Source organism: Macaca thibetana, chromosome 5 (assembly GCF_024542745.1).
Source record: "Macaca thibetana thibetana isolate TM-01 chromosome 5, ASM2454274v1, whole genome shotgun sequence".
NCBI classification, from domain to species: domain Eukaryota; kingdom Metazoa; phylum Chordata; class Mammalia; order Primates; family Cercopithecidae; genus Macaca; species Macaca thibetana.
In genome coordinates this window covers 121,738,394-121,765,367 of record NC_065582.1, presented here as the reverse complement: position 1 = coordinate 121,765,367, position 26,974 = coordinate 121,738,394, and the positions used below count along the sequence as shown (strand labels likewise).

General features: G+C 34.5%; 1 protein-coding gene across 3 annotated transcripts in view; it reads left to right on the top strand.

Annotated features, from left to right (window-relative positions):
* The window catches only part of UGT2A1 (UDP glucuronosyltransferase family 2 member A1 complex locus), a 63,979-nt gene extending 39,214 nt beyond the window's left edge, over positions 1-24,765 (top strand). The window contains exons 4-8 of one of the 3 annotated variants that reach the window (XM_050791364.1): positions 13,614-13,762; positions 17,055-17,186; positions 18,189-18,276; positions 18,736-18,955; positions 23,517-24,765. In XM_050791364.1, coding sequence (XP_050647321.1) covers positions 13,614-13,762; positions 17,055-17,186; positions 18,189-18,276; positions 18,736-18,955; positions 23,517-23,796 — 869 coding nt within the window. In that variant the 3' untranslated portion in view covers positions 23,797-24,765. The remainder of the gene's footprint in view (positions 1-13,613; positions 13,763-17,054; positions 17,187-18,188; positions 18,277-18,735; positions 18,956-23,516) is intronic. The other 2 variants (XM_050791366.1, XM_050791365.1) reach the window with 2 other exon arrangements.
* Positions 24,766-26,974: the final 2,209 nt, after the last annotated feature.

The window sequence follows — 26,974 nt, the reverse complement described above, 5'->3', positions numbered from 1 at the left end:
TTCAAACGCTTCAGTTCCTTTTTGTTGGTGGGATACATGTTATAATTGTTTAAGTTTTCGTTTTCAATTATCATGTATACATAATAGTTGTACCTATTTACAGGAAACGTTGATATTTTGATGCAAGCATAAAATGTGTAATGATCAAATCAGGATAATTGGGATACTCATAACCTCAAGCATTTATCATTTCTATGTTAGGAAAATTCCAATTCCACTCTTAGTTATTTTAAAACACACAATAAATTATTATTAACTATAGTCACCCTATTGTGCTACCAAATACTAGATTTTTTCATTCTAACTATATTTTTCTAGCCATTAATCATGCCTTCTTTATACTCTCCTCACCCTGCAAGACCTTTCCCAGCCTCTGGTAACCATCTTTCTACTCTGTATCTTCTCTATATCTTCATTCTTTAATTATTGTTTTTAGCTTCCACATGTGAATAAAAACACGGCATATTTGTCTTTCTGTGCCTGGCTTATTTCACCTGACTTAACTGGAGGAAACTCTAATTTCATCCAAGTTATTGCAAATGACAGGATTTTCACTTGTCCATTGATTCACCCATTTATGAACATATAGGATGATTCCATATCTTGGCTATTGGGAACAGTACTGCAATAAACAAGGGTGTGCAGGTATTTCTTTGATATACTGGTTCCTTTATTTGGATATATACCCAGCAGTGGGATTGTAGGATCATATGGTAGTTTTATTTTTATTTTTTTTTGAGAAACATCCACACTCTTCTCCACAGTGGCTGTACTCATTTTATATTCCCACCAACAGTGCACAAGGGTTCCCTTTTTCCACATCCTCACCAGCATTTGTTATTGCCTTTTTTTTGGGGGGGGGGTGGAGGGGGGACAGGTAAATACCATTTGAACTGGGCTGAGATGATATCTCATTATAGTTTTTACTTGCATTTATTTGATGATTAGTGATGGTGACCATTTCTTCATTTGCCTATTGTCTGTTCTTTTGAGAAATGTCTATTCAGATCTTTTACCCATTTTTTTTTTTCTTTTTTTGGGGGGGGGATTACTTGTTCTTTCTTTCCTTATTGATTTGTTTGAGCTCCTGATATATTCTACTTATCAATCCTTTGTCAGATTGGTACATGGAAAATATTTTCTCCCATTTTGTAGACTCTTTCTTCAGTTTGTTGATTGTTTTCTTTAATGTGCAGAAACATTTTAGGTTGAGGTTGATGTGATCCCATCTGACCATTTTTGCTCTGGATCCCTATGCTTCTGAGGTCTTACTAAGCAAGTCTGCCCAAAACACTGTCTTAGTGTTTCCTCAGAGTTTTGGGTTTTAAATCAGTGAGATTTAACTTAAAGATGAGAAGGATTAGATTTAAATTAGAGTGATTTAATTTTTCAGTGTGATTTGATGTTTGTATATGGTGAGAGATAGAGACTGATGTGGTTTGGCTCCTTCGTCCCCACCCAAATCTCATGTTGAATTGTAATTACCAATGTTGGGGGAGGGACCTGTTGAAAGGTGAGCAGATCATGAGGTCGGGTTTTCCACTTGCTCTTCTAGTGAGAGTGAGTTCTCATGAGATATAGTTGTTTAAAAGTGTGTAACACTTTCCCCTTATCTCTTTCTCTCTCCTGCCACCATGTGCTTGCTCCCTCATTGCCCTTCCACTACAATTGTAAGTTGCCTGAGGCCTCCCAACCATGCCTCTTGTACAGCCTGTGGAGTTGTGAGTTAATTAAACCTCTTTTCTTTATAAACTACAGAGTCTCAAGTAGTTCTTTATAGTAATGTGAGAACAGACTACTCAGAGGTCCAGTTTCATTCTTCTACATATACACACCCAGCTTCCCAGGACCATTAAGAGTCCATTCCTTTCCCAATGTATGTATTTGGCAGCTTCATTGAAAGACAGTTTACCGTAGATGTATAGATTTATGTCTGTTTTTATGACAGTGCCATGCTGTTATGGCTACTAGCTTTGAAGTATAATTTGAAGTCAAGTAACATAATTCCTCCAAATTTGTTCTTTTTGCTCAGAATAGCTTTAGCTATTCTTGTCTTTTGTGGTTCCATACAAAGTTTAGATGTATATTTTTTTCAATTTGTGAAGAATTTTATTGGTATTTTGATAGGGATTGCATTGAATCTGTAGATTGTTTTGGGTGCTATAGGTGTTTGAATACTTTTTATTCCTCTATTCTATGAACAGAAAACATATTTTCATTTTTTGTGTCCTGTTCAATTTTTTCATCCGTATTTTATATTTTTCATTGTAGATATATTTCTTTTATTTGATTCAGTTTAACAGGTATTTTATTTTATTTGTAGCTGTGGCAAATGGGATTACTTCCTTTTTTAACGTATGGTTCACTGTTGGCATGTAGAAATGCTACTGATATTTGTATGTTGATTTTGTGTCCTGGAACTACTGAATCGGTTTATCAGCTTAAAACAGTTTGTGGTAGGGTTGTTAGGTTTTTCTAGATATAAGATCATATTTTTTGTAAATAAGAATAATTGATTTTATTTTCTTTGCAATTTGAATGCCCTTTACTTCTTTCACTTGTCTAATTGCTCTGGCTAGGACTACTACTATGACGTTAAGTAAAAGTTGTGAAAATGCGTATCCTACTCTTCTTCCAGATCTTAGAAGAAACTTTTTCAATTTATACTCATTCAATATCATGTTTCCTGTAGGTTTGCAGTTTATGGCTTTTATCATGTTGAGCTATGTTCCTTCTATAATCAGTTGTTTTGAGAGTTTTTAATCATGAAGGGATGTTAATGTTCTCAAATTTTTTTTCATCATCAAATAAAATAATCAAATGGGTTTTGTCCTGGTACTGTTGATATGATGTATCACATTTATTGATTTGCATATGTTGAAACATTCTCGCATCCATGAGATGAATCACATGTAATAATGATGAATGATCCTTTGATATGTTGTTGAATTCAGACTGCTAACATTTTGGTAAGATGTTCGTGTCTATGTTCATCACAGATATTGGTCTGCTGTTGTTGTTGTTGTGTCTTTGGTTTCAATATTCTAAACATAGTTGGAATACTATGTTTTGGAACATATTTCAATGATGTTTGGAATAGTTTAAGTAGAATTGACATTAGTTATTCAAATGTTTGGTAGAATTCAGCAGTGAAAGTTTTCAGGTCCTGGGCTTTACTTTGATGGGAGAATTTTTATCACTGCTTTACCCCATTATTTAATATAGGTTTGTTCAGGTTTTGGATTTCTTCACAGTTCAATCTTATGGGTTGTATTTGTCTAGGTAACTGTTTATTTCTAGGTTTTCCAATTTATTTGCATGTAATTGCTCGTAGTGGCCTGTATTTGAATTTCTGTGGCACCAGTCGTAATGTCTACACTTTTTTGCCTCTGATTTTATTCATTTGAATCTTTCCTTCTTCTCATTAGTCTGGCTAAAGTTCTGTTCATTTTGTTTATCTTCAAATAAATAACTGTTTATCTTTTGTATTATTTTGTTAGACACAATTTTATTTATTATGTTCTAATGTTTATTTTTTTTCTACTAATTTTTGATTTGGTTTTCTCTTTCTTTTCTAGTTTGCATTTCCTAGTTTATTTTTTTTTGTTTTGTTTTAAATTTCAACTTTTATTTTAGATGTAGGGATAGGTGTTTAGGTTTGTTACAAGGGTATATTGTGTAACACTAACATTTGTAGTATGCATTCTGTCACCCTGGTAGTAAACACAGTACCTAAAAGTTAGTATTTTAGTCCACACCCCCCTTCTTCTGTCTCCACTCTGGAAGTCCACAGTGTCTATTGTTCCCATATTTAAGTGCATTTGTGCTCAGTGTTTAGCTCCCACTGATAAGTGAGAACTCAGGATATTTTGGTTTTTGTTCCTGTCTTAATTCACTTAGGAAAATGGATTCCAGCTGTATCCATGTTGCTGTAAAATACATGATTTTGTTCTCTTTATGGCTACATAGTATTCCATGGTGTATATGTACCATATTTTATTTACCCAATCCACCATTCTTGGCAGATGATTTCTTGTCTTTGGTATTGTGAAAAGCACAATGATGAACGTATTAGTACATGTATCCTTTTATGGAATGATTTATTTTCCTTTGGGTATATACCCAGTAATGGGATGGCTGGGTGAAATGGTAGATCTGTTTTAAGTTTTCTGAGAAACTTTCAAACTGTTACACATGTTGGCTTAACTAATTTACATTCCGACCAACAGTTTCTAAGCCCTTTTCTTCAGAACCTAGTCAGTTTCTGTTGTTTATTAACTTTTTAATAAGAGTTATTGTGACTGGTGTGAGATAATATATCATTGTGATTTTGATTCACATTTCTCTGATGATTAGTAATAATGCACAATTTTTCATATACAGGTTGATTGTATGTCTTCTCTTGTGAAGTGTCTATTCATGTCTTTTGCCTATTATTTTTTAGTGGGATTATTTGTTTTTTGCTTGTTAAGTTGTTTAAATTCTTTGTATAATCTGGATATTTGACCCTTATCAAATGCATAGTTTGTAAATGTTTTCTCCTATTTTGTAGGTTGTCTGTGTATTCTCTGGATAGTTTTTTTTTTTTTTTTTTTTTTCCTGCAGAAGTTCTTTATTTAATTATGTCCCACATGTCAATTTTTGTTTTTGTTGCAATTGCTTTTGATGATTGAGTCAAAAATTCTTTGCCAAGGCTGATGTCAATAAATAATATCCTAAGTTTTCTTCAGAGATTTTTATACTTTGAGGTCTTCCATTTAAATCTTTGATCCACATTGCATTAATGTTTGTATACGGTAAATTGTGACAATCCAGTTTCTTTCTTCTGCATATGGCTAGCCACTTATCCCAGCACCATTTACGGAATAGGGAGTGCTTTCCCTATTTCTTATTTTTGTCCATATTGTGAAAAATCAAATGGTTGTAGGTGGCTTTATTAATGAGTTTTGTTTTCTGCTCCATTCGTCTATGTGTCTCTTTTCAAACTAGTACCATGCTTTTAAAATTATTGTAGTCTTATCGTTTGAAGTTGGGTAGTATGGTGCTTCTGACTTAGCTCTTTAATTTGACTATCCTTGCTATTTTGGTTCCATATGAATTTTAGTATAGTTTTTTTTTTTTTTTTTTTTTTTTTTTTTTTTTTTTTTTTGAGACGGAGTCTCGCTCTGTCACCCAGGCTGGAGTGCAGTGGCCGGATCTCAGCTCACTGCAAGCTCCGCCTCCCGGGTTTACGCCATTCTCCTGCCTCAGCCTTCCGAGTAGCTGGGACTACAGGCGCCCGCCACCTCGCCCGGCTAAGTTTTTGTATTTTTAGTAGAGACGGGGTTTCACTGTGTTAGCCAGAATGGTCTCGATCTCCTGACCTCGTGATCCGCTCGTCTCGGACTCCCAAAGTGCTGGGATTACAGGCTTGAGCCACCGCGCCCGGCCGAATTTTAGTATAGTTTTTATCTAATTATGTGATTATTTTGGTAGTTTGACATGAATATCATTGAATGTGTAAACTACTTTGTGCAATTTAGTCATTTTAATGATACTGATTCTTCCAATTCATGAGCCATCTTCCAACTCACTATAGTATATGGAATAATTTTATATTTTATTTAAAATAATTCTAATATTTGAAATAATTATGCTAATATTCTACTCTCCGTTACTTTTGCTGATTTTCAGACATGAACTCTTGTTTCTTGGTAAACAGGAGCTGCCTACTAACCTTGGAATTTAATCTGTGGGAAGTGTTTGGGGCTAGGGTCAGTTTCTTCCAAAATGCTTTTCTAGCTTGAATTTTAACTGGAACCTCACAAGAGTGCTGACTATGTTAATTCTCAGAGAAGATATTTTTCTTCCACACAGGGACAAGTCAACACAGGAAATTTTTCTTGCTGTACACTTGCATGTAATGAAATTTATTTGTAAGAGTGAGGGTAGATTTGGGGAGTTGAACTTACGTGAATGCATATGTGCAGTGAGGGACACTACGGCAACCCTTAAGGCTTAGCTACTTTCCCACCCTAAAACATACTGTGTATTTTCAGAAGGAACCATTCAAGTTTTACTAAATTGTGTATTTCAGAATTCCTGTTTTTCCTTTTTTTGGCAGTGTGCTGATTTCATTTTCTTGCTGACTCAAAAGTGACTTGCAAAGGGAACAATTTTATATTTCACCCAGCCTAATGAAAAACATTCCCATACTTTTAAATTTATGCAATTAAGTTATACTGCTTAACGTGAGCTAGACTTTAGTTTTCTCAGATAAAATAATTTAGAGGTATTTCTATGCTAACACAAAGATTTGGAGAAAAAAAAACTCTGAGCTATATTATGTAGCATTGCTCTTCATTTAAAGTACTTCATAATATATGATGAAACTTGTCATAGTGTGTGCATATGTTTATCAGTTTTTTTCTTATCATTTCTGGTTTATCTTGTAGAAAAGGACTTCCATTCTCTAAGGTTATAATGTTACCTCTGTTTTCTTAGAGTACTTTTATGACCCTGCTATATTTTGTTGTTTCTGACCTTTTTTAAAATTTGGCACAATTAATAGCAATTAAGAATAGCCAGACTTGGCGGTGAACACCTGTGGTTGTAGCTACTGGGAGATTGAGGTAGGAAGATTGCTCGAAACCAGGAGGTCGAGACTGCAGTGAGCTGTGTTGGTGCCACTGCACTCCAGCTTGAGTGACAGAGCAAGATTATGTCTCAAAAAAACAAAAACAAAAACAAAAACCCCCAAAACAGTGGTTTTCTTTTTTAACTTCACTGATAACATTTATTCTCCCTATTTTAAAATTATTTTCCAATTCTGCTAAATAATGGTTTTGCTTTCTAATTTTTATATACACAGCTCTCATCTAAATACATCAGCTGAGGTAGGCTTCCACTCCAACTATTATTTTTGAGAATCATAAAGAAATGTGAACTAAGAAACCAAAGATTATACTGGGTATGAAAAATATTAGCTAATTTAACTTCCTAACCAGTGGTGTGTAGCTATAGCAGTGCTAGCAAACTAATACAAGAACTAATAATAACAAAAGTTTATTTTCTCACAGTTCTGATGGTTAGATGTCCAAAATCAGGGTTTGCCAGGTCTGTTTTTTCTTGAAGCTTTTGTGGTCACCATCTTATGTTCTCATATAGCTTTTTCTCTGCATATGGGCATTCCTGGTGTCACTTTCTCTTCTTGGAAGGACACTAGTCATAATGGATTTGAAACCCACCCTTGAACCATTTTAAGCTTAATTATCTCTGAAGGCCCTATCTTCAAATACAGTCAGGCTTCACATACAAATTTTAGTGGAACACAATTCAATTCATAACACTGACTTATAAAATAGATTATTTAAAGTTTATGTTTAAAGTTTTAAAGGGTGCATAATGTTAATCGGTTCATAAGTCAACTGAAAAAAATATTTGTAATAGATATCACAGGAAAAAGGCTTAAATTACCTAAAATGCCATAACAGTTACAAGTCAAGAGGAAAGGTGGCCAAATAGAAAATGAAATGATTTGTACCCTGCCCCAGAACATGTCTGAGGGTAAACACTAAATGATTAAACAATTTTAGGGTGCTTCATGCTAGAGACATAAGGACAATGAATTAAATGCAACTTATTTTTGGTAATAGCAGAATTGGAACAATGCAAGATTAACCCATGAAGTTTAATTTGTGCACATTTAAAAATATTTTATATATATTTTAAAATATGCATGTATTTTCAGCTTTTAGAAACTATATCAACTTTGATAATACATGAGTATAAAGTTTTGCCTTCAGTATTAGAAACATGATGCTTCCAATGGAAACCAGAAGCCTGACTGGTTTTAACGTTTTCTCTAAAAATTTTATAGGTCTGCTAATTATGTGTTATTTCCTCAATATTCTATTATTTAGTTTTTTGAAATGTATACAAACACATGGGTAAAATTTCTACTTATGTTCAACATTAGTGTAGAGATACAGTCGTGTATTTCCTTTTTATTTTTCCCCAAGTTCTATAGACAGTTTTCCATCAGGTGACTATATCATGACATTCTGTCAAATGACAATTGGCTATAGATTTTTGTGTGTGTGTGGAATGCAGTGAACATTTGGTATGTGTCTCCTGTTCCATAAGAACAATTGTATTTACAGGATATAAGCCATTTATTTTCACCCAATAAGTATAGGTATAGATATAAGTGTAGTTATAGGTATAGGTATCGGTATGGGTATGGGTGTGGGTATGGGTATAGGTATAGGAATATGTATAGGTATAAATAATCTCATCTCAGAGAGATTATACTAGTTTATACTCTCACGAGCAGGGTGTTATATTTCCCATTGTTCTGCAAACTATTCAATTCATTTAATGATTTTTATTAACAGTTGTATTGAGATATAATATACACGCTTTCAAATTCACAGTTTAAGTCTGCAGTTCAATGATTGGTGCACCTGTAATTCCAGCTCTTTAGGAGGCCAAGGTGTATCACTTGAACCCAGGAGTTTGAGGCCAGCCTGGGAAACAGAGAGAGACATCATCGCTATATAAATAAATAAATAAATAAATAAATAAATATTTTAAAAAAGAAAACAAAAAGAATAGCTAGGTTTGTGGTGTGCACCTCTGGTCCCAGCTACTGAGAGGCTGAGGTAGGAGGATTGCTTGAGCCCATAAGGTCAAGGCTGCAGTGAGCTGTGTCGGCACCACTGCATTCCAGCCTGGAAGACAGAGAAAAACCCTGTGTCGAAAAAAAAAAAAAGAAAAAAAAATTATCGTATATTCTAAATAAGCCTGGGCCAGTTTTATATATTGCAGATATCCTCCTATAGTTTATGATTGTTTTCTCATTATGTTTTAATATCAGATAATGAATTGTAGACTTTAAATCTAATGGAAGTGAATAATTTTTCTTTATGCTCCTGAGGAAATCCTTTTCTACTATGAAATTAAAAATAATATTTTTTATGCTGTCTTCATGGAAGCTATGGTTTTGCTTTTACTTTAAATATCTGAATTTATTTGCAATTATTCATTTTTTACAAAACTTACCGGACATGGTGGCATGTGCCTGTGGTCCCAGCTACTCAGGAGGCTGAGGTGGGAGAATGGCTTGAACCCGGGAGGCGGAGGCTGCAGTGAGCTGAGATCATGCCACTGCACTCCAGCCTGGGCAACAAAAGTGAAATTCTGTCTCAAAAATAATACTAATAAAATAAATTATTTTTTGTGTGTATTTTGTAGAGTTGAGTTCATTTCTTTGCATATTTTTCATTTTTTCCCTCTTTCCTTCTTCCCTGACTCCCTCTCAGCCTACCTATTTTATTTTTTTTCACCTTTGCACAAGTGTAAGGAGTTGTCCCATCACCATTTATTGAAAACATTTTTTCCTGCATATCTGCATCTTTGTCATTCATGAATTTCATTACTTCAGTGGTTTTGTTTTTTTTCACTATCTTACCTGCTTTCCTTTATATTAGTTCTTGATATCTGATAAAATAATATTCTTTCCCCTTGTATCTCTTCATCTGGAGTACCTTATTTTTGGCTGTTTGATTTTCCATATGGATTTTAGAATCACATATAAAGTTCTACAAAATTTGCAAAGGTTTATGAAACTTGTAATTTTGAAATTTTAATAAGTTTTTAAATTTTTAATTTTTTAATTTTTTTAGACAGAGTCTCACTCTGTCACCCAGGCTGGAGTGCAGTGGTGTGATCTCGGCTCACTGCAACCTGCGCCTCCCAGGTTCAAGCAATTCTCTGCCTCAGCCTCTGGAGTAGCTGGGATTACAGGCACCCGCCACCACGCCCAGCTAATTTTTTTGTATTTTTAGTAGAGACTGGGTTTCACCATCTTGGCCATGCTGGTCTTGAACTCCTGACCCTTAATAAGATTCATAATTAATCTATAAGTTGATTTTAGAGAATGGACATCTTTACGAATTTTGATCTTATCTGTGAACATATTAGCTCTATTTACTTTTCTATTGTGGGTTTTTATACAATTTTGTAATACTAAGCATGAATAGAGTATGTAACTTTTATAAAAATTATTCTAACTTTTCAAGTGTAAATTTAGATTTTAAATTAAATTTTCATCTACTTGTGCACAGAAATTTCAGTTGCTATGTTACAGTTTTGTATTGAGCAAAACTAAAACTTCTCTTGCTCATTCTGAAGATATATCTGTATATTATTTTGGATTTGTTACACAACATGATATCAGATAGATAGATAGATAGATAGAACTCCTCAATCTTTTTTATTCTAAAAATTGTTTTTCTTGTTTAACTGCAGTAGTGTAAAATATTGCTGAATTAAAGTTGACTTTTTCTCATCTTGATAAGAATGCTCTTACTAGTTTAACATAAAGGTTACATTTGGTGAAACTTTCTTGTTTGAAGTGCCTTTGTTGGTGTAAAGAAATTATTTTCTATTTGTAGTTTACTAATAGAATTTGAAGATTATGAACAACTGTTGAGTTTTTATTGCTTGAGATGGTAAGATTTTTCTCTTTTTACCTTTTAATAAAGTGAACTTATTTATTTTTCGATTTTAAGCTATCATTTCATTGCTATAATGCGTCCAGCTTTTTCATATCTTTTGTTAAAATATCACTAGATTTAGTCAGATAATCATTTTAAGTGTAACAGCATCTATTTTTGAGTATGATTGACTTTTAATTTGATTTCTATTTCAATAATATACTTTTTCTTGATTATATTAATTATTCAAGTTTTCTTAGTTTTACTCTACCCTTTAACTTCTCAAGTTCCATGGGTGTGGTGCAGTCCTACTTTGACTAAGAGTAGGAGTCTCTGAGGGCCAGACTACTATGAATGCTGCTGCTCCTCTGGACCTAGCCACCCAGTGGGACTGTCAGCCTACAGACTGGTGCTAGGGAATGTCTGCAAGGGATGTGACCTGTCCTCTAGTCTCCCATCAGTGGGTACCAGCACCAGCTCTGACAGGGGTGGCAGGGGAATTACATAGACTTTGTGATTGCATGGGATGTGACCTGTCCCCTAGTCTCCCATCAGTGGATACCAGCACCAACTCTGACACGGGTGGCAGGGGAATTACATAGACTTTGTGAGATTCCTTGATTATTGACCTTAGCAATGCTGACTTTCTCAAATTACTGTGGTAGTAAGGTACTGGCATGTGGACAAACTCAGGACCTCCTGGTTACCCAAAGTGATGCAGGCAATAGTGATAGCGGAGGTCATGCACAAGTTTTTTCCTTCCTGGCTTTGTGTTATTCTGCCTGCAGATGCTGTAACGGACTATCATTTGGCCTCTAGCCAGGAGGAGGCACTTGAAAAAGAGCTCCAACTGTACTGGTAGAAGTGAGTTTTGTGTTTGCCTTGTGTTACCCAGGATAAGTACTCTTGGTTGGGGGCAGGCCGTGGAGCTCCCCACATTCTCTGTCCTTTCTGTTAAGCTACCAGGGCAGGTGCAGGGGCAAGGACAGGTGGAGGCTGGGTCAGTCAAGTCTGTGCTCTGGCTCCCCCTGTGTGGGCACGATCAGTGGTCACAATGAGGATCAGAGCAAAGCTCTCTGTCTGCTGGGGTAACGTTCGAGGGAGAAGTGCAGCTGCCTCTGCTGCACAGAAGAATCCACATGCGGAGTATGTGTAGCAGCAAGAAGTAAACCTCACCTGGCTCTTACACACTTGGCAAGGCAGGTCTCACATTTGCAGTGTTCCACTAGCATGAGGTAACTGGATTCCAGGCACACTACTCTCAAAATTCAAAAATGCCCCAGGTCATAAGCCTTCCCCACTGATATGGTTTGGATCTGTGTTTCTGCCCAAATCTTATGTCAAATTGTAATCCCTAATGTTGGAAGTGGGGCCTGGTTGGAGAGGATTGGATCATGGGGGTAGAGTATTCATGAATGGTTTAGCACCATCCTCCCTTAGTACTGTTCTTGTGATAGTGAGTGAGTTATCATGAGGTCTGCTTTTTTTTTTTTTTTTTTTTTTTTTAAGTGTATATCACCTTTGCCCTCACTCTCTCTCTTGCTCCTGCTCCCATCATGCAAAACAACCTGCTGCTCCGTTGCCTTCTGCCATGCTTAGAAGCTTCCTGAGGCCTCTCCAGAAGCAGAAACCACTATGCTTCCTATACAGCCTATGGGACCATAAGCCAATTCAACCTCTTTTTTTAAAAAATAAATTTCTCAGTTTCAAGTATTTCTTTATAGGAATAAGAGAATGGCCTAACACACCCACTGAGATATAAACTGTTGCTTTCAGGCCATGCTCCTCTGAAGCAGGGGTGTCCATCCCCTGTGGCTGTGGCCATAGCACACTTCCTACTCATTCCTCAATTCTGACCAAAGGGAGTTTGTCCCCACTCAAGACTGTATTGTGATTCTCACTTGGGAGTTTCTCTCAACCTGTGACCACAACCTGAGTTAGTTGGCAGACTTCCGCAAGGTCCCTTGTGATGTAGGATTAGGAGTGACTTTTCTCTGTTCCTGCTGGAGTCTGAGAGTGCACACAAACCACGTCCAGATGCTGCTATTTCACATCTATTTCCCACTGCTCACTGAAGCAGCTCCAGTACTGGGTATGGTTAAGGCATTTCCCCGTGTTCTGGATGGCCAGGTTTCCCAGTGGGAGTATATATCCCATAGGCAGTTTCTCCCCACTCATACTCTTGGGACTCATAATTTTTCATGTGGGTCGCAGGATAGGCTGCTGCCCACCACTTTTTTCAAAGGGTTTATGGTTACTTTTTTGTTGTTGTTGTTAAGTTTCTGTGTTGCTTCTTGTAAAAAAAATTCAGAGCGTGAATCTCTACTCATTATATTGTCTTTTCAAGTGGGAGAGGCATGCTAACAGTGTCTCCAGTATGGTGTCCTGGGGAAAAAAGTTATCTGGCATTTAATTGAAGAGAGAATATGAATGTTAAATTTATCAGTATTTGTAGTTGTTATAGTTTAATTTTAGTTGATTTATTATTGTGAAATGACAGTTACACATTACTTCTTTTTCACTAACTAAAAATCCTCCCTCCTTCCTTCCTTTCTCAGGCCCCACTCTACTCCCTCTCTTCTTCCCTGTCTCCATTTCTCCCTCTCTCTCTCTTCCTCTGTCTCTTTAGTTCTACCTCTTTCTTCCTTTTTTCTCCCTTTTTCTTGCTTTTGTCTCTTTCTCTCTCCTTGCTTGCCTGCCTGCCTGCCTTCCTTCCTTCCTCCCTTCTTTTCCCCTTCCTTCCTTCTTTCCTTCCTTCCTCCTTTCTTTTCTTCCTTCCTTCCTTCCTTCCTTCCTTCCTTCCTTCCTTCCTTCCTTCCTTCTTTTCTCCTTCCTTCCTTCCTCCTTCCTTCCTTCCTTCCTTCCTTCCTTCCTTCCTTCCTTCCTTCCTTCCTTCCTTCCTTTCTCTCTCCTTCCTTTCTTCCTTCCTTCCTCCCTTTCGTTCTTTTTTTCTTCCTCCCTCCTTCCTTTCTTCCATCCTCTTTAATTTTTCCTTCTCCTTAATATATAAACATGATATGTATTCTAGAAGACCTAACTGAATTTTTTCTTAATAGCTTTCAGGAAATTACTGATAGTTTTTTTCCCTTCAGCAAACATACAAGCTAATTTTGTCCATCCAACTTCTTTCTCCAGGAAGACCCACTACCTTGTGTGAGACTATGGGGAAAGCTGAAATTTGGTTAATAAGAACTTATTGGGATTTTGAATTTCCTCGTCCATACTTACCTAATTTTGAGTTTGTTGGAGGATTACACTGCAAACCTGCCAAATCTTTACCTAAGGTAGGTCTACAACAGTGGAGGACTTTATGCTCCTCATAATAAAATACCTAATTTTCTTTTAAAGTTTATAGCCTCAATAACAAATAAATTTTGCTGGAAATTTCGATTCGCTGCTCCACATCTATTTTCCTCATGATAGAGGTCTCCTATAAGTAATATTAGGTGTTTTGGACTTTACATTGATAATTTAAACTGAAGAATAAAATGATTCAAGTTGTGTGTTACAAATATCAGTGTGACTATACCTTGATGCTGGACCTGGGGAGATAGAAAACCAGATCATAGAAATTACTAAGGAGATTGCCATAGTCTTCTTAACAAGACACATAGCATTATGAACAGGAATATTTACCAAATTTTTTTTTTCACTTTTTTTATTATACTTTAAGTTCTAGGGTACATGTACACAATGTGCAGGTTTGTTACATATGTACACATGTGCCATGTTGGTGTGCTGCACCCATTAACACATCATTTACATTAGGTATATCTCCTAATGCTATCCCTCCCCCTTCCCTCCACCCCATGACAGGCCCCAGTGTGTGATGTTCCCTTCCTGTGTCCAAGTGTTCTCATTGTTCAGTTCCCACCTATGAGTGAGAACATGCGGTATTTGGTTTTCTGTTCTTGCGATAGTTTGCTGAAAATGATGGTTTCCAGCTTCATCCATGTCCCTACAAGGACATGAACTCATCCTTTTTATGGCTGCATAGTATTCCATGGTGTATATGTGCCAAATTTCTTAAGAGATAAAGATGTCTTCATGAAAACTCTTGGGTGAATTCCACATAACTTGGTGAGTAAGAAGTCATTATTGAAGAAAGACAATGAAATGAGGCAAGACTCTTAGGTTTTAATCTTGTGAATTTATTAGATAATTGTGACTTCTACTGTCAGGAAACAATTGGTAAAAAAAAAAAAAAAAAAAAAAAAAAAAAAAAAAAAGAAAAGAAAAGAAAAAGAAAAACTCTTTTGTGTCAACAATGGTGAGTTACTTTTTGACTTATTTACTTTAAGGAGCCAAAAGGATTTTCAGTAATTTCTAGAAATCATTTAAGTAGTACAAAGTGTAAATCCAAGCAGAAAGCATTTAGAAATAGATTCAGATTCATCAGCATAAAGTAACTATTATAAAACTAAGAGACTCAAATATTGTATTGGTTCTTTATAAATATAGTGTCAGGTTTTATGGCATGAAAAAGAAATTGTATACTACAATATGAAGCCTTCAGAGAAGAAATGTAGAATATAAGAAATGTTATACAGAAAAAGTGTTGAGAAGCAAAATAGACTACAGGTACACATGGTAGGAACAACGTATTTAACTATCAATAGGGAGTGAGGAAATAGGCTGTTATTTATGTGGTTCATACACAAACAAAAGCAATCTTTTTAGAAAGTTCCTGGTTCCCATAAGAGTACTAAATTTCTGTTTATGGTAAAAGACATATTTAAGTTTAAAATTTTATTTCAGGATTCTGAAAATTTTATTTAAGGATTTTCTTGCCAGTCAAGTTATGACTGCAGGCAAGCTCTAGTGAATGTTTATTATAGGAGATAATGTGCCAATATCTAAATAAAGACACAGAAATATACATGACATATCCATAGGTCGCTGGATAATAACCCATGCCACACTATTATGTTTTTCCTCCCAAACCCACTTTTTACACAAACACACACAAATACATATGCTCTCACAATTTCACAAAGACAAATCAGTTACATTTTACAACAGCAGACATTATACCATTACGTATTCAATCAATTTAAATATTGATATAGGCTTTGCGAAATATCAATACCAATCATGGATTATATTGATGATAATTACACCAATCACTGGATACACAGAATACAAAAGTAACAAGAGACTGTCAAGTGAAAAATCCATATCAGTATGGTAGGTTTGAATGTGTGTGTATGTGTATGTTGTGTGTGTGTGTGTGTGTGTGTGTATTATTTTAATTAATGAATACCTGTTTGGAAACTAAACCAATATGGTAAAGCACCAATTCCTGGGACTTCAGAAATATTCTCCTGACATTAAGCCAAAAATTGCAGTCTATTTTCACTTAAGATACTACCCTCCCCTAATAATTTGGCTAGTCAGAAACTGATCCATCAGTGATTCCAGTGTAATCATGACAAATATTTGCACATGTAATGCAGAATACATCTCTAGAAAGTAGCATTCACATAGATTATGATGTGAAAGGCCTTAATCTCAGATTTTGCAGCATCAAATTTGCAAAACTATAAGTAATGACCTGGGAATTTTATTGGCAGAGAAATTTATATTTTACTTTTGCTTTAAGGCTCAAATTAAGGGCACGTAGCTAACATCACACTCATGGCAGCTTATACATCAGGAAGAAGAGATACACTGTCTCATAAGCATCATTGTGATTATAGTTGGAGATGCACTTTGTTGTCTCGTTCTAAAATATGTTACTATTAGATGACATTTTACACAAATTTTTTCTTAGACCTATTAAACAAGGAAGGCATAAACTTGACAAAATGATCATGAATGCTTAACAGAAACCAGTAAATTTATTAATAATTTATTAGATATAACTGGCATGCTAATAATTTTAAAAGCCTAACTCAGTACCCTTTACTGTGCTTCCTTCCAAAACCTGTTTTTATGAGTTTGCAAACAACCTTGTTGGTTGGTTAAATTAAGCCTTGGGGGTAGCAATTTCAGTTACCATGAGAAAGGTTGTCTCTTATTTAGTGTTCATTTCTGTCATGGTTTTGGTTCCATGCTTGGACTTGTAATCACTGATTTTATATTTAAGTTATACATTTCAGAGACATGTTTCCTCTTAAGGAGACTAGATCTGACTGGGTACAGTGGCTCATGCTTGTAATTCCAGCACTTTGGGAGGCCGAGACAGGTGGATCACTGGAGGTCAGGAGCTCGAGACCAGCCTGGCCAACGTGGTGAAACCCCATCTCTACTAAAAAGACAAAACTTAGCCAGGCACGGTGGCATGTGACTATAATTCCAGTTACTCAGGAGGCTGAGGTGTGAGAATCACTTGAACTGGGGAGGTGAGTTTGCAGTGAGCGGAGATCATGCCACTGCGCTCCAGCCTGGGCAACAGACAGAGACTCTGTCAAAAAAAAAAAAAAAAGAAACTAGATCTTTCTACATGTCAGAAGACAGACCAGGTTAATAATTTCTCTGACATATATCTTAATTTAACCTACTTAAATGTGTAAGTAAACTTATTTTTTCTTATGATACTACACCTTTGTAATAGAAAATATATTATGTATGCAGGAAATGGAAGAATTTATCCAGAGCTCAGGTAAAGATGGTGTTGTGGTGTTTTCTCTGGGATCAATGGTCAAAAACCTTACAGAAGAAAAGGCCAATCTTATTGCCTCAGCCCTTGCCCAGATTCCACAGAAGGTCAGTACAGCCTGGGATCCTGGTACACAGCTTTTTACTAAGGGGAGACACAGTGCGTCTAGTAACGTTCTTTCGATATGAAAATTGAAACTCATTATACACTGAGTACCATTAGTAACAGTTGTAAGTAAAATTGTGTAATATATTAAAATTATGTACATTAGCACATTGAATCATTTCCCTACTGAGCCTTGGCATTATTTTGGGAATGCATACTTTTTTGAAGTCATTTATTTTTAATGGAATAGAAATGAAAACTTTAAGCCCCCACTGAACTTTTACTATTTGAAATTTTTTTGTTCTCCACTGACTACTTTCAAAACTTCTGAAGTTTGTTAGCTCCATGGCCCAGGAAAAGAGAGTGTGTATACACAAAGCAGGGAGAAATTATGCTAAAAATGTAATTCAAATGTCTAGGTTTTATTACAACTCTTATCAAAATGTAGTTGGTTTAGAAGTAGAAGTCTGGATTCAATTAGTCTTTCTAAGTTGAATAATCTCTAGCTAAAAACAATTAAAATTCAAATATTATAGTCCAACAACATGCATCTTCTGATTTATGTTATTCAATTAACCTTCATTTTTATCTCTACAATTTTGCATTACTATTCTTTTTATATTTCTATTCATGAAACATCCTAGGACTCTTTATATTTATGTATTGGTTAAAGCACCTAACACGCTTCATGATTTTTCTCCTCCATGTTGTGATTGATTAAACTGGTCTTGTTTATGTTCTATTTCTTCACTTAAAATATAACTTCCAAAAGCTTTTAAGTGATAAATATCAAAACAATAATACTATACTTAATAGATTATTAGTACAAGACTTTACAAAAAGGTAGATATAACAGTCCTACTATATATCTCAACATTTGTAAACTTCTGCTTACATAATTGCCATCTTCCATGTAGCTGGCTAAATGATTTCTAAATAATTCTACCAACTTAAAATGTCCTCATTGTGTTTTTCTTGCAAAATTAAAGCACAATTTTCCACAGGTTTTATGGAGATACGTAGGAAAGAAACCAGCCACATTAGGAAACAATACTCAGCTCTATGATTGGATACCCCAGAATGATCTTCTTGGTAAGACAGTTGGAAAAGAAAAGCTGTACAGTGGGACAATAGACAAGTTAAGTAACTCTTTAATAGAAAATACATTCCATAAATTTTTAATAATTTAAAATTTTGACACCCAATTTTAAAGCAGATGTAATTACCTAATTGGTGGTTAATTTTATAGATTCATATTTTCTGTTTCACAAAAGAGCATTTTCAGTTAAGATTAATTACACTTCACGTTTCATTTTCAGTTCAGATACCATCTCCTCAGTAATATATTCCCAGAAAATGCAAATGCTGTTGGTTACTGCTTTTCCTGGGATCACAGTTTTCTGAGAGGGCAACGCCCTCTGTGATCTGCTTTTGTAGAAAATGTATCCTTCTTTAGAGAGTTATGTTATAGCTTTTGGACCCCTTCTGTCTCTCAAATTCTGCTAATGTGTTATTATTACACACCCACTTCTCACTCCATCCTCAAATCAGGTCATCCCAAAACCAAAGCTTTTATCACTCATGGCGGAACTAACGGGATCTATGAAGCTATTTACCACGGAGTCCCTATGGTGGGAGTTCCCATGTTTGCTGATCAGCCTGATAACATTGCTCACATGAAGGCCAAAGGAGCAGCTGTGGAAGTGAACCTGAACACAATGACAAGTGTGGATTTGCTTAGCGCTTTGAGAACAGTCATTAATGAACCTTCGTAAGTACTAAGCCTCCTAAAGACTTGTCTAACATTAATTACGTTTTTTATAATACCAGAAAATGTACATTCTTTAATACTTTTGTAATTATTTTCCAGTAACAACCATAACCTGTCCAATATAAAAACTATTTTATTTGCCAAACTGCTGAAGTGATTTCCTGAAATCGGAAAAAAAGAAAATCCTAAGACTTCAAATATTCTTCCAATATTTTTCAAAATAAAGAATGCTATGATTATATATATTCTCATTTTTTTTCTGGGTAATCTGCTTAATTTTATAAACTAATTAGTAAGTATGTACATATTATAAACTAATCAGTAAATACAAAATTGAAATGATAATATGCCCACTAATAATCATTCAGAAATAACTATTAACACTGAGTATTTACCATTCTATACCTTTCATTAGTGTATGTATACACACAGAGAGAAAATATATAGGGTAGTTAATTGTTTAAATATTGATTGGTACTATCTGTGATATTTTAAATAAAATTTAAGTATAATTTTATCTGATTTAGCTTTTAGATTGAAATGAATCTATAAAATATATTGAGCTATATATAGACACATAGCTTAGTATATAATATGTATGTCTCTATATATAGCTTAGTAGATTGTGTGTGTGTGTGTATGTCTATATATATATATACTTGTGTCTTATCTTTTTTCTCTGAAAGATTTCACCAAATCTAGGAAATAATATGATCTATGTATATGTAATTTTGAGTCTTTATTTTTGATGATATGTTTTAATTTTAGCCACATATAGTTCAACTCCTGCTTTGAAATTTATCTCTATTTCATTCCAAATTTGTATTACTTATATTGTAATTTTACTTTACCAATATTTGTCATTTTTTCTCACATTTATTTAGTCTTTTTCCTATATTTTAAGTGACTCAGTGTTCACCACTGAATTACAGATTATTTATTCTAAAATATTTACAATTTATTTCTTGACTGATTATCTCACATGGAATTTTATTCCAGTAAAGACTTTGATATTGAATTCTCCGAGATAATGTTTAGCAATATTCTCTCACTGCTTTGTTATGAGAATGACTTCTATCTGAATATAGTTTATTTAGCTCTTGCTTTCTTTCCTTCAGACCTGTGGAAATATCACTCATGGCCTTCCATTTCAAATTGTGCTATAGGATTTCTGAGTCATGCCTGACCATTTTATCATTTTGCTTTCTTTTCAATTTGGAAAAAGAAATTGTTACTTTTTAAAAATCAGAAACTCAATTATGGTATATTCTTACAAATTATTTTATATATTTTTCTTCAGTTATACTGTGTCCTTACAGCACTGTTAATCTAGCATTAAAAAAATCCAGTTTTTCTTTTCAGAAATTAATTATTTTGTGTATTATTTCTTAGAATACCTTTTATGTCCATTTTTTATCTTTAATTCTGGAGCACCAGTTTAGTCTTCCCTATGATAAAATATTTTGGTATGTTTTCCTCTATTATTTCCTAATTGTTCTAATCAATTTTTACTATTCTTAATTCATTGAGATTGTCTCAAATAGTTCACAAATTAGTAAATTCATTATTTTCACCATGAGCATTGCTTGCTATTTCTAATTTCTTTATTAATTCTTTAAACTGCCATTTTTAACAACTTATTTCATCAGCTCACCTATCTCCTTACCACTTCCTCTTGCTTTATAAATCAATTTTGATAGTGTATTCATTACCCTCCCGCTGTTATTATATTTTGAATCTCCTCTTCTTTGGACTATATGCCATACCTAAATGCATTTTTAGTTTCTCATTTATTTTTCAATATATGTAAGTGGTTATCAGGCTGTTATTTTTTCTTGGTCTTGGTGTTTGCTCTGAATTTGGGTAGGTGCCTTAAACTTGCTTCTATGTTGTATTGGACTTAATTGTTTTCATGTAGAGTCAAAGCTTGAAGAATAGATGTAACCTTTCATTCAGTTTTCCTGAAGGCTGAGATTCAGGAAGTAGAGGAGAAGGTAAACTCGGATGGAATTTAGTGCTTTTCCTTAATGGAACTAACCTGCTAAAAACATCTATTCAGTGTCCTTTGCCGGGCATTTTAGACACGGGGGCAAGTGTACTCATTTCAGAAAAGAAAGACACTCAATACTTGGTTTAGATTCATACCAAGACTCAGCCCTGGTTGTCCACTTTTGCTTCCCATCCACATTCAAATTAATTGACTTTTATTAATACATACATGTTGTATAAGTCATAATTTTAGAAATCATAATGCAGGAGCTAAGTGGTGGGTTAGGAGCTTCTGCAAGACTCAGTATGAACTTTTTTTGACTTCAGTGTCTAGTCAATTAGACTATTACAAAATTGTTAGTGGCTGACAATTTGGTTCATTTTATTAATTATCAGCATAGGTGCGGTCTGTGATTCTCTTTAACTCTAATGCTTAAAATGATCATTAAATATTATTGTTGACTTGAAAACTGTAAACCAAAAATAAAATTCTAAGCCTCCCACCCAACCATCTGAATGGACTTCCTCCTCAGCTAGGCCTCCTTTAAATTTAATCTTAGAGTCTGTTTTAGGCCATGATGGGAAGTGAGGGTCAAACATGCCTCAGTATACCTCTCTGGCATTAGCATCAACACAGACTTTAAGTCTGATAAGAAACATTTCACAACCTATTCTCTCTGAAGCCTACTACCTGAAGGCTCCCTCTGGAAATAAGGACTTGGGTCTTTGCAATCCTTTATCTTAACCAAGGCATTCCTACCCTTTGATCACAGGTCTTTAGACAAACTCAACCAATTGTCAACCAGAAAATGTTTAAATATACCTGTAGCCTGGATGTACCTCCACTTCAAGTTGTCCCACTTTTCTAAACCAAACCGATGTATTTCTTAAATGTATTTGATTAATGTTTATGCCTTCCTAAAATGTAAAAACCAAGTTGCATCCCCAAAACCTTGGGCACATATGCTAAGAACCTCCTGTGGGCTGTGTCATGGGCCATGAACACTCATATTATGCTATAAGTAAATATCTTCAAATATTTTAGATTTTGACTCATTTCATTGACAAAAATATTGATGCAATAAACAAGAACTATAAATACTGTGAGAAGTTTCTAAAAAAATGCCTAAAAATTATTTAATTTAAAATACCGTCACTGTAACCCTAAACCAAATACTACCTCTGGGAACACAGGGTACAGTTTAGAGTATACATATGGATGTGTTTATACTCCATTCTGTTATTCATTAAAGCAATTAATAAACATTAACAATTACATTTGAATAGATAGACCATCATAAGCTAATTATTCAGAATATTTTAACATATCAGTCATAAAACATTAGTGTATAATAAAACATGAAATAATGAATTTTTGAGTATGGTCTTTGTCCCACATCATTTATAGGAAAACATGTTTTCTTCTTATTATTTTTTGATTCACATGTAGAAATTTATTTATTGTCTAAAGTATATTAGGATGATCCATGTGAAATTACTGTCTTGACCCTACCTAAGGTTCAATGCAGTTGCAAGTATGAATATTCTTTTTCACTAGATAGACACACACACACACACACACTCAACACATGTAAACTACTTCTGCTGCTTAATCTAGTGTACCATGTTCTCTTGTAAATGATCACCATATTCCCCATTCCCCAGTCCTAACAATGTCCTGCCAACACCAGGACATCTCTACACAGACCCTTTACCTTCTCTCATCTTCATGACTCCAGGCTGGAACTTTTATTCCAGACACAAACCAAAATGAAACCTACTAACTTTGGTTTAACAACTGCGGAAACTGCAAGTGAAGACATAATTTGCCTTTTAAATATGTAGATATCCATCCAATATTGTTTGAGAAGCTATTAGAACTGTTATCTCTGTGACTATTGCTATTGTGATGGTAAGTTGATTAAGAGCTCTAATTCTAGGGAGATGTTTCAATTGAAACATCAAAGTTCAGGTACTTGGATATGCCACTTCTTAAATCACCAGAGTAGTTTTGTTCAGTCTTCATGTTACAGATACAGACACTGTCCTTTTCATCACAAACATACAAATGTGTGCCACAGAGTAATTATCACAGTGCCAACATCTTAGAACTGTCAAATGACTCACTAATGCTGACTGCCAATGTCCTTTGTCTGTCATATGAACTAGTCAGACATTAGAAGATATGCTTATGTATGTGTTCAATGATTTTTATCCCACCATATTAGGTTATGAACCATCTTGGTCTTGGAATCATCCTGCACAGTATAATTCACACAGTATCAAAATTACTTTTGGAAAAATTATGCTAGATATATATGTTTACAACTGGCTTACTCTACTTTTTTATGTCTACCTTTGATCATACTTGTGTTAAGAATATATTTCATCCACATCTTCCCTTTCGTAACTCTTAAAATCCTATGCACTAGCAAAGTTCATGCAAAAATTATATTCTTGCTCAACATAATTACGGCCTTTAACTTGTATAGCAAATATGTATCACACGTTTATCTTCAATGAAAATGAAAACAAAAATTATCTAATTTCTGCCTATTTATTTGTCTTCTAGTTATAAAGAGAATGCTATGAGGTTATCAAGAATTCACCATGATCAACTTGTAAAGCCCCTGGATCGAGCAGTCTTCTGGATCGAGTTTGTCATGCGCCACAAAGGAGCCAAGCACCTGCGCCCAGCTGCCCACAACCTCACCTGGTTCCAGTACCACTCTTTGGATGTAATCGGGTTCTTGCTGGTCTGTGTGACAATGGCTATATTTTTGGTCATACAATGTTGTTTGTTTTCCTGTCAAAAATTTGGTAAGATAGGAAAGAAGAAAAAAAGAGAATAGGTCAAGAGAAAGAGGAAATTCTATATATATATAAAATTTTTATATATATATAAGTTTGGCAAAATCCTGAATGTTATAGTCTTATTACTTCCAGCCAAAAGGAGTTTAACAAAAACACATCTCCCATCCTGTTTCCAAACTTTCTATTTCTCTACCTGCAATAAGCCTACTGATAAACCCTAGATTTTGGCATGATTATCATTAACTTGTGAGTTGTAGTCTTCTATTTCTCCTTTGTCTTTCCCTGCTGACTATACCCTCTTCCTTTCACTCTTCTGACACAAGGATACTACCTAATTTTAAATATGTTCTATTCATAGTATCAAATTATTTTATAGTTCACCTTAATTAATGATTAACATTATGCTGAATCCTGGTAATGCACAGTGTAGATAGAATTTGATAGGTGTAAGGAAGAGTCAAATTCACAAGTTTTCATATACCAAATAATTCAGGGAGCCACCATAGGACAGTAGTGTGTTATGAGAAAGGTAATGATTTCCTTGTTTTAATAAAAATAAACTCTTCTGTGTGCTCAATTTTGCAGGAGTTAGAGAATGAATTTTAAGTGTGATGTGCATCCCTATTTAATGTCTACAAAATTTTTATTGAGCATATCCAGAAAATCACAATGTAACTTGCCTGCCTTTCTTCAACATATATTCTTATATAAGCTGTAGTGGAAGATTTGGGTACTGTCTTTAATAAATAAATCAATTGACTCTTTGATTTCAAAGTGAAAGTTCTATGTTATATATTGAAGGTGAACAGATCATATATAGAGGATATAATAAAGAAAAATCTAGAAAATAATAAGTAATTTTATAAAATTTTTAGTTAAGTGTTCAAATAATTACATTAAATATCAATTAATTATGTTTAAAAAACACTAATGTTCATAATATATAATCACCATTTATAATCAAAAGTTTAATTTTATGCTGAAAAATAAAAAATGCTTACTTGGAATTTGAGGTCATTGCATTATTTTTGTCTTTATCTTCCACAAATTTAAATTTATCAATTAATTGTTATGCTGTGTATATAAAAGACTAAGAGCTTGACCAAGGATATGGTATAATAAATTTTTACCAATGGAAAGCACTAGTTGGAGGCAAATGCTTTTACTTGATTCAGCTTTGCATTAATTTAATAAATATATTAAAGATTTTGCTTTATTTATCCTTTATAAATTTAATGACATTTCTAACTAAAGTGTTAATTTCAATATTTGAAATTGAGAAGATAAATTACATTCACTGGCTTAGTAAAATTTTTGAAATTCTTTCTTTCATTCTTTCTTTTTTCAATTTTACATTATTTTAAGTTCCAGGATGCATGTGCAGGTTTGTTACATAGCAAACGTGTGCCATGGTGGTTTGCTGCACCTATCAGCCCATCACCTAGGTATTAAACCTAGCATGCATTACCTACAGGCATATAGCTAGACATACACTCACTTTTAATAGTTTGTAAAATCTGGAAATATAGCCAAACATAGAGTCAACTGATATTTGACAAGAATGCAAAACTATACAAGGAAGAAAAAAATAGTCTCTTTAACAAATACCAGTGGGCAAACAGATTTATCAATATTCAAAAGAATAAAATTGAACCCCTTACCTCAAGCCATATATAAAAATGTACTCAAAATAGATGATTTAAAAAAATCCAAATGTAAAAGCAAGAACTATAAAACTCTTAGCAGGAAGAATATGGGTATAACTTTCTAACCCTGAATTTTGCAAGGTTTTTAGATATGACACCAAAAGCAGAAGCAATCAAATTAAAATTGATAAATTGGACTTCACTGAAATTAATTTTTTTGTACATCCAAGAACACCATCACTAAAGTCTGAAGAGAAAACAGACTTTGGAGGGTATAGTTGCAAATTACATACATGGTAAATGACTTGTGTAAGAAATTTATAAAGAAAGCTCACAGCTCAATGATTAAAAAAACAAAAACAAAAACAAAAAAAACCATAAATGACCCAATTCAAAAATGTGCATAAGATCTGAACAGGCATTTCTCTAAGGAATATGTAAATGTCCAATAAGGACAAATGAACAAATGTAATGTCCAATAAGAACAGATGAGAAAAATGCTCTGCATCATTAGGTTCAACATTATTACAGGAAAACGTTAGTAAAAATCACAATGAGATACCACTTCACCCTTACTAACACGGCTATTATCAAAAAGATAAATAATTAAAAGTGTTGGCAAGGATGTGGAGAATTTGGAATCTTCATACTTTGCTTGTGTGAATCAAAAATTATTCAGGCATTTTGAAACAATCTGCCAGTTTATCAAAAGTTTACATATAGAGTTACAATATGACCCAGCAATTCTACTTCTAGTAGTATACCAGAGACAAATGACAATAAGTCTATACAAAATTAATACATGCATGTTGATAAACAACATCTTAACCAAAACTGGAAGGAAAACTACAGTCATCATTGATAAATGAATAAACAATATGATGTAGAATATTATTTGGCAATAAAAATAATGAAGTCTTGATGCATGCTATACCATTAATGAAACTTTTAAAAACACTATACTAAGTATAGATGTCAAACAACAAAGATCACATACTGTGTAAGTCCCTTCATATGAAATGCTCTTAATAGGAAAATCAGTAAAGATAAAAAGTAGGGGAACCGGGCACAGTGGCTCACGCCTGTAATCTCAGCACTTTGGGAGGCACGAGCTCAGGAGATCGAGACCACGGTGAAACTGCGTCACTACTAAAAATTCAAAAAACTAGCCGGGAGCGGTGGCGGGCTCCTGTAGTCCCAGCTACTCGGGAGCTGAGGCAGGAGAATGGCGTGAACCCGGGAGGCGGAGCTTGCAGTGAGCCGAGATGGCACCACTACACTCCAGTCTGGGCGACAGAGTGAGACTCCGTCTCAAAAAAAAAAAAAAAAAAAAAAAAAAAGGAGGATAAGGAAAGGCTGAGGGTACAGTGTTTCTTTTGGTGGGTGATAAAATACTCTAAATCTTGTTCTAGTTGTTGAGAAATTCTATGAATATACGATTAACCATTGAATTGTATATTAAAAACTTTGTTTTGGAAGACAGGGTTCACTTGTCACCAAGGCTGGAGTGCAGTATTGCAATCTCTACTCACTGCAGCCTCAACGTCCTGGGCTCATGGCGTCCTCCCAC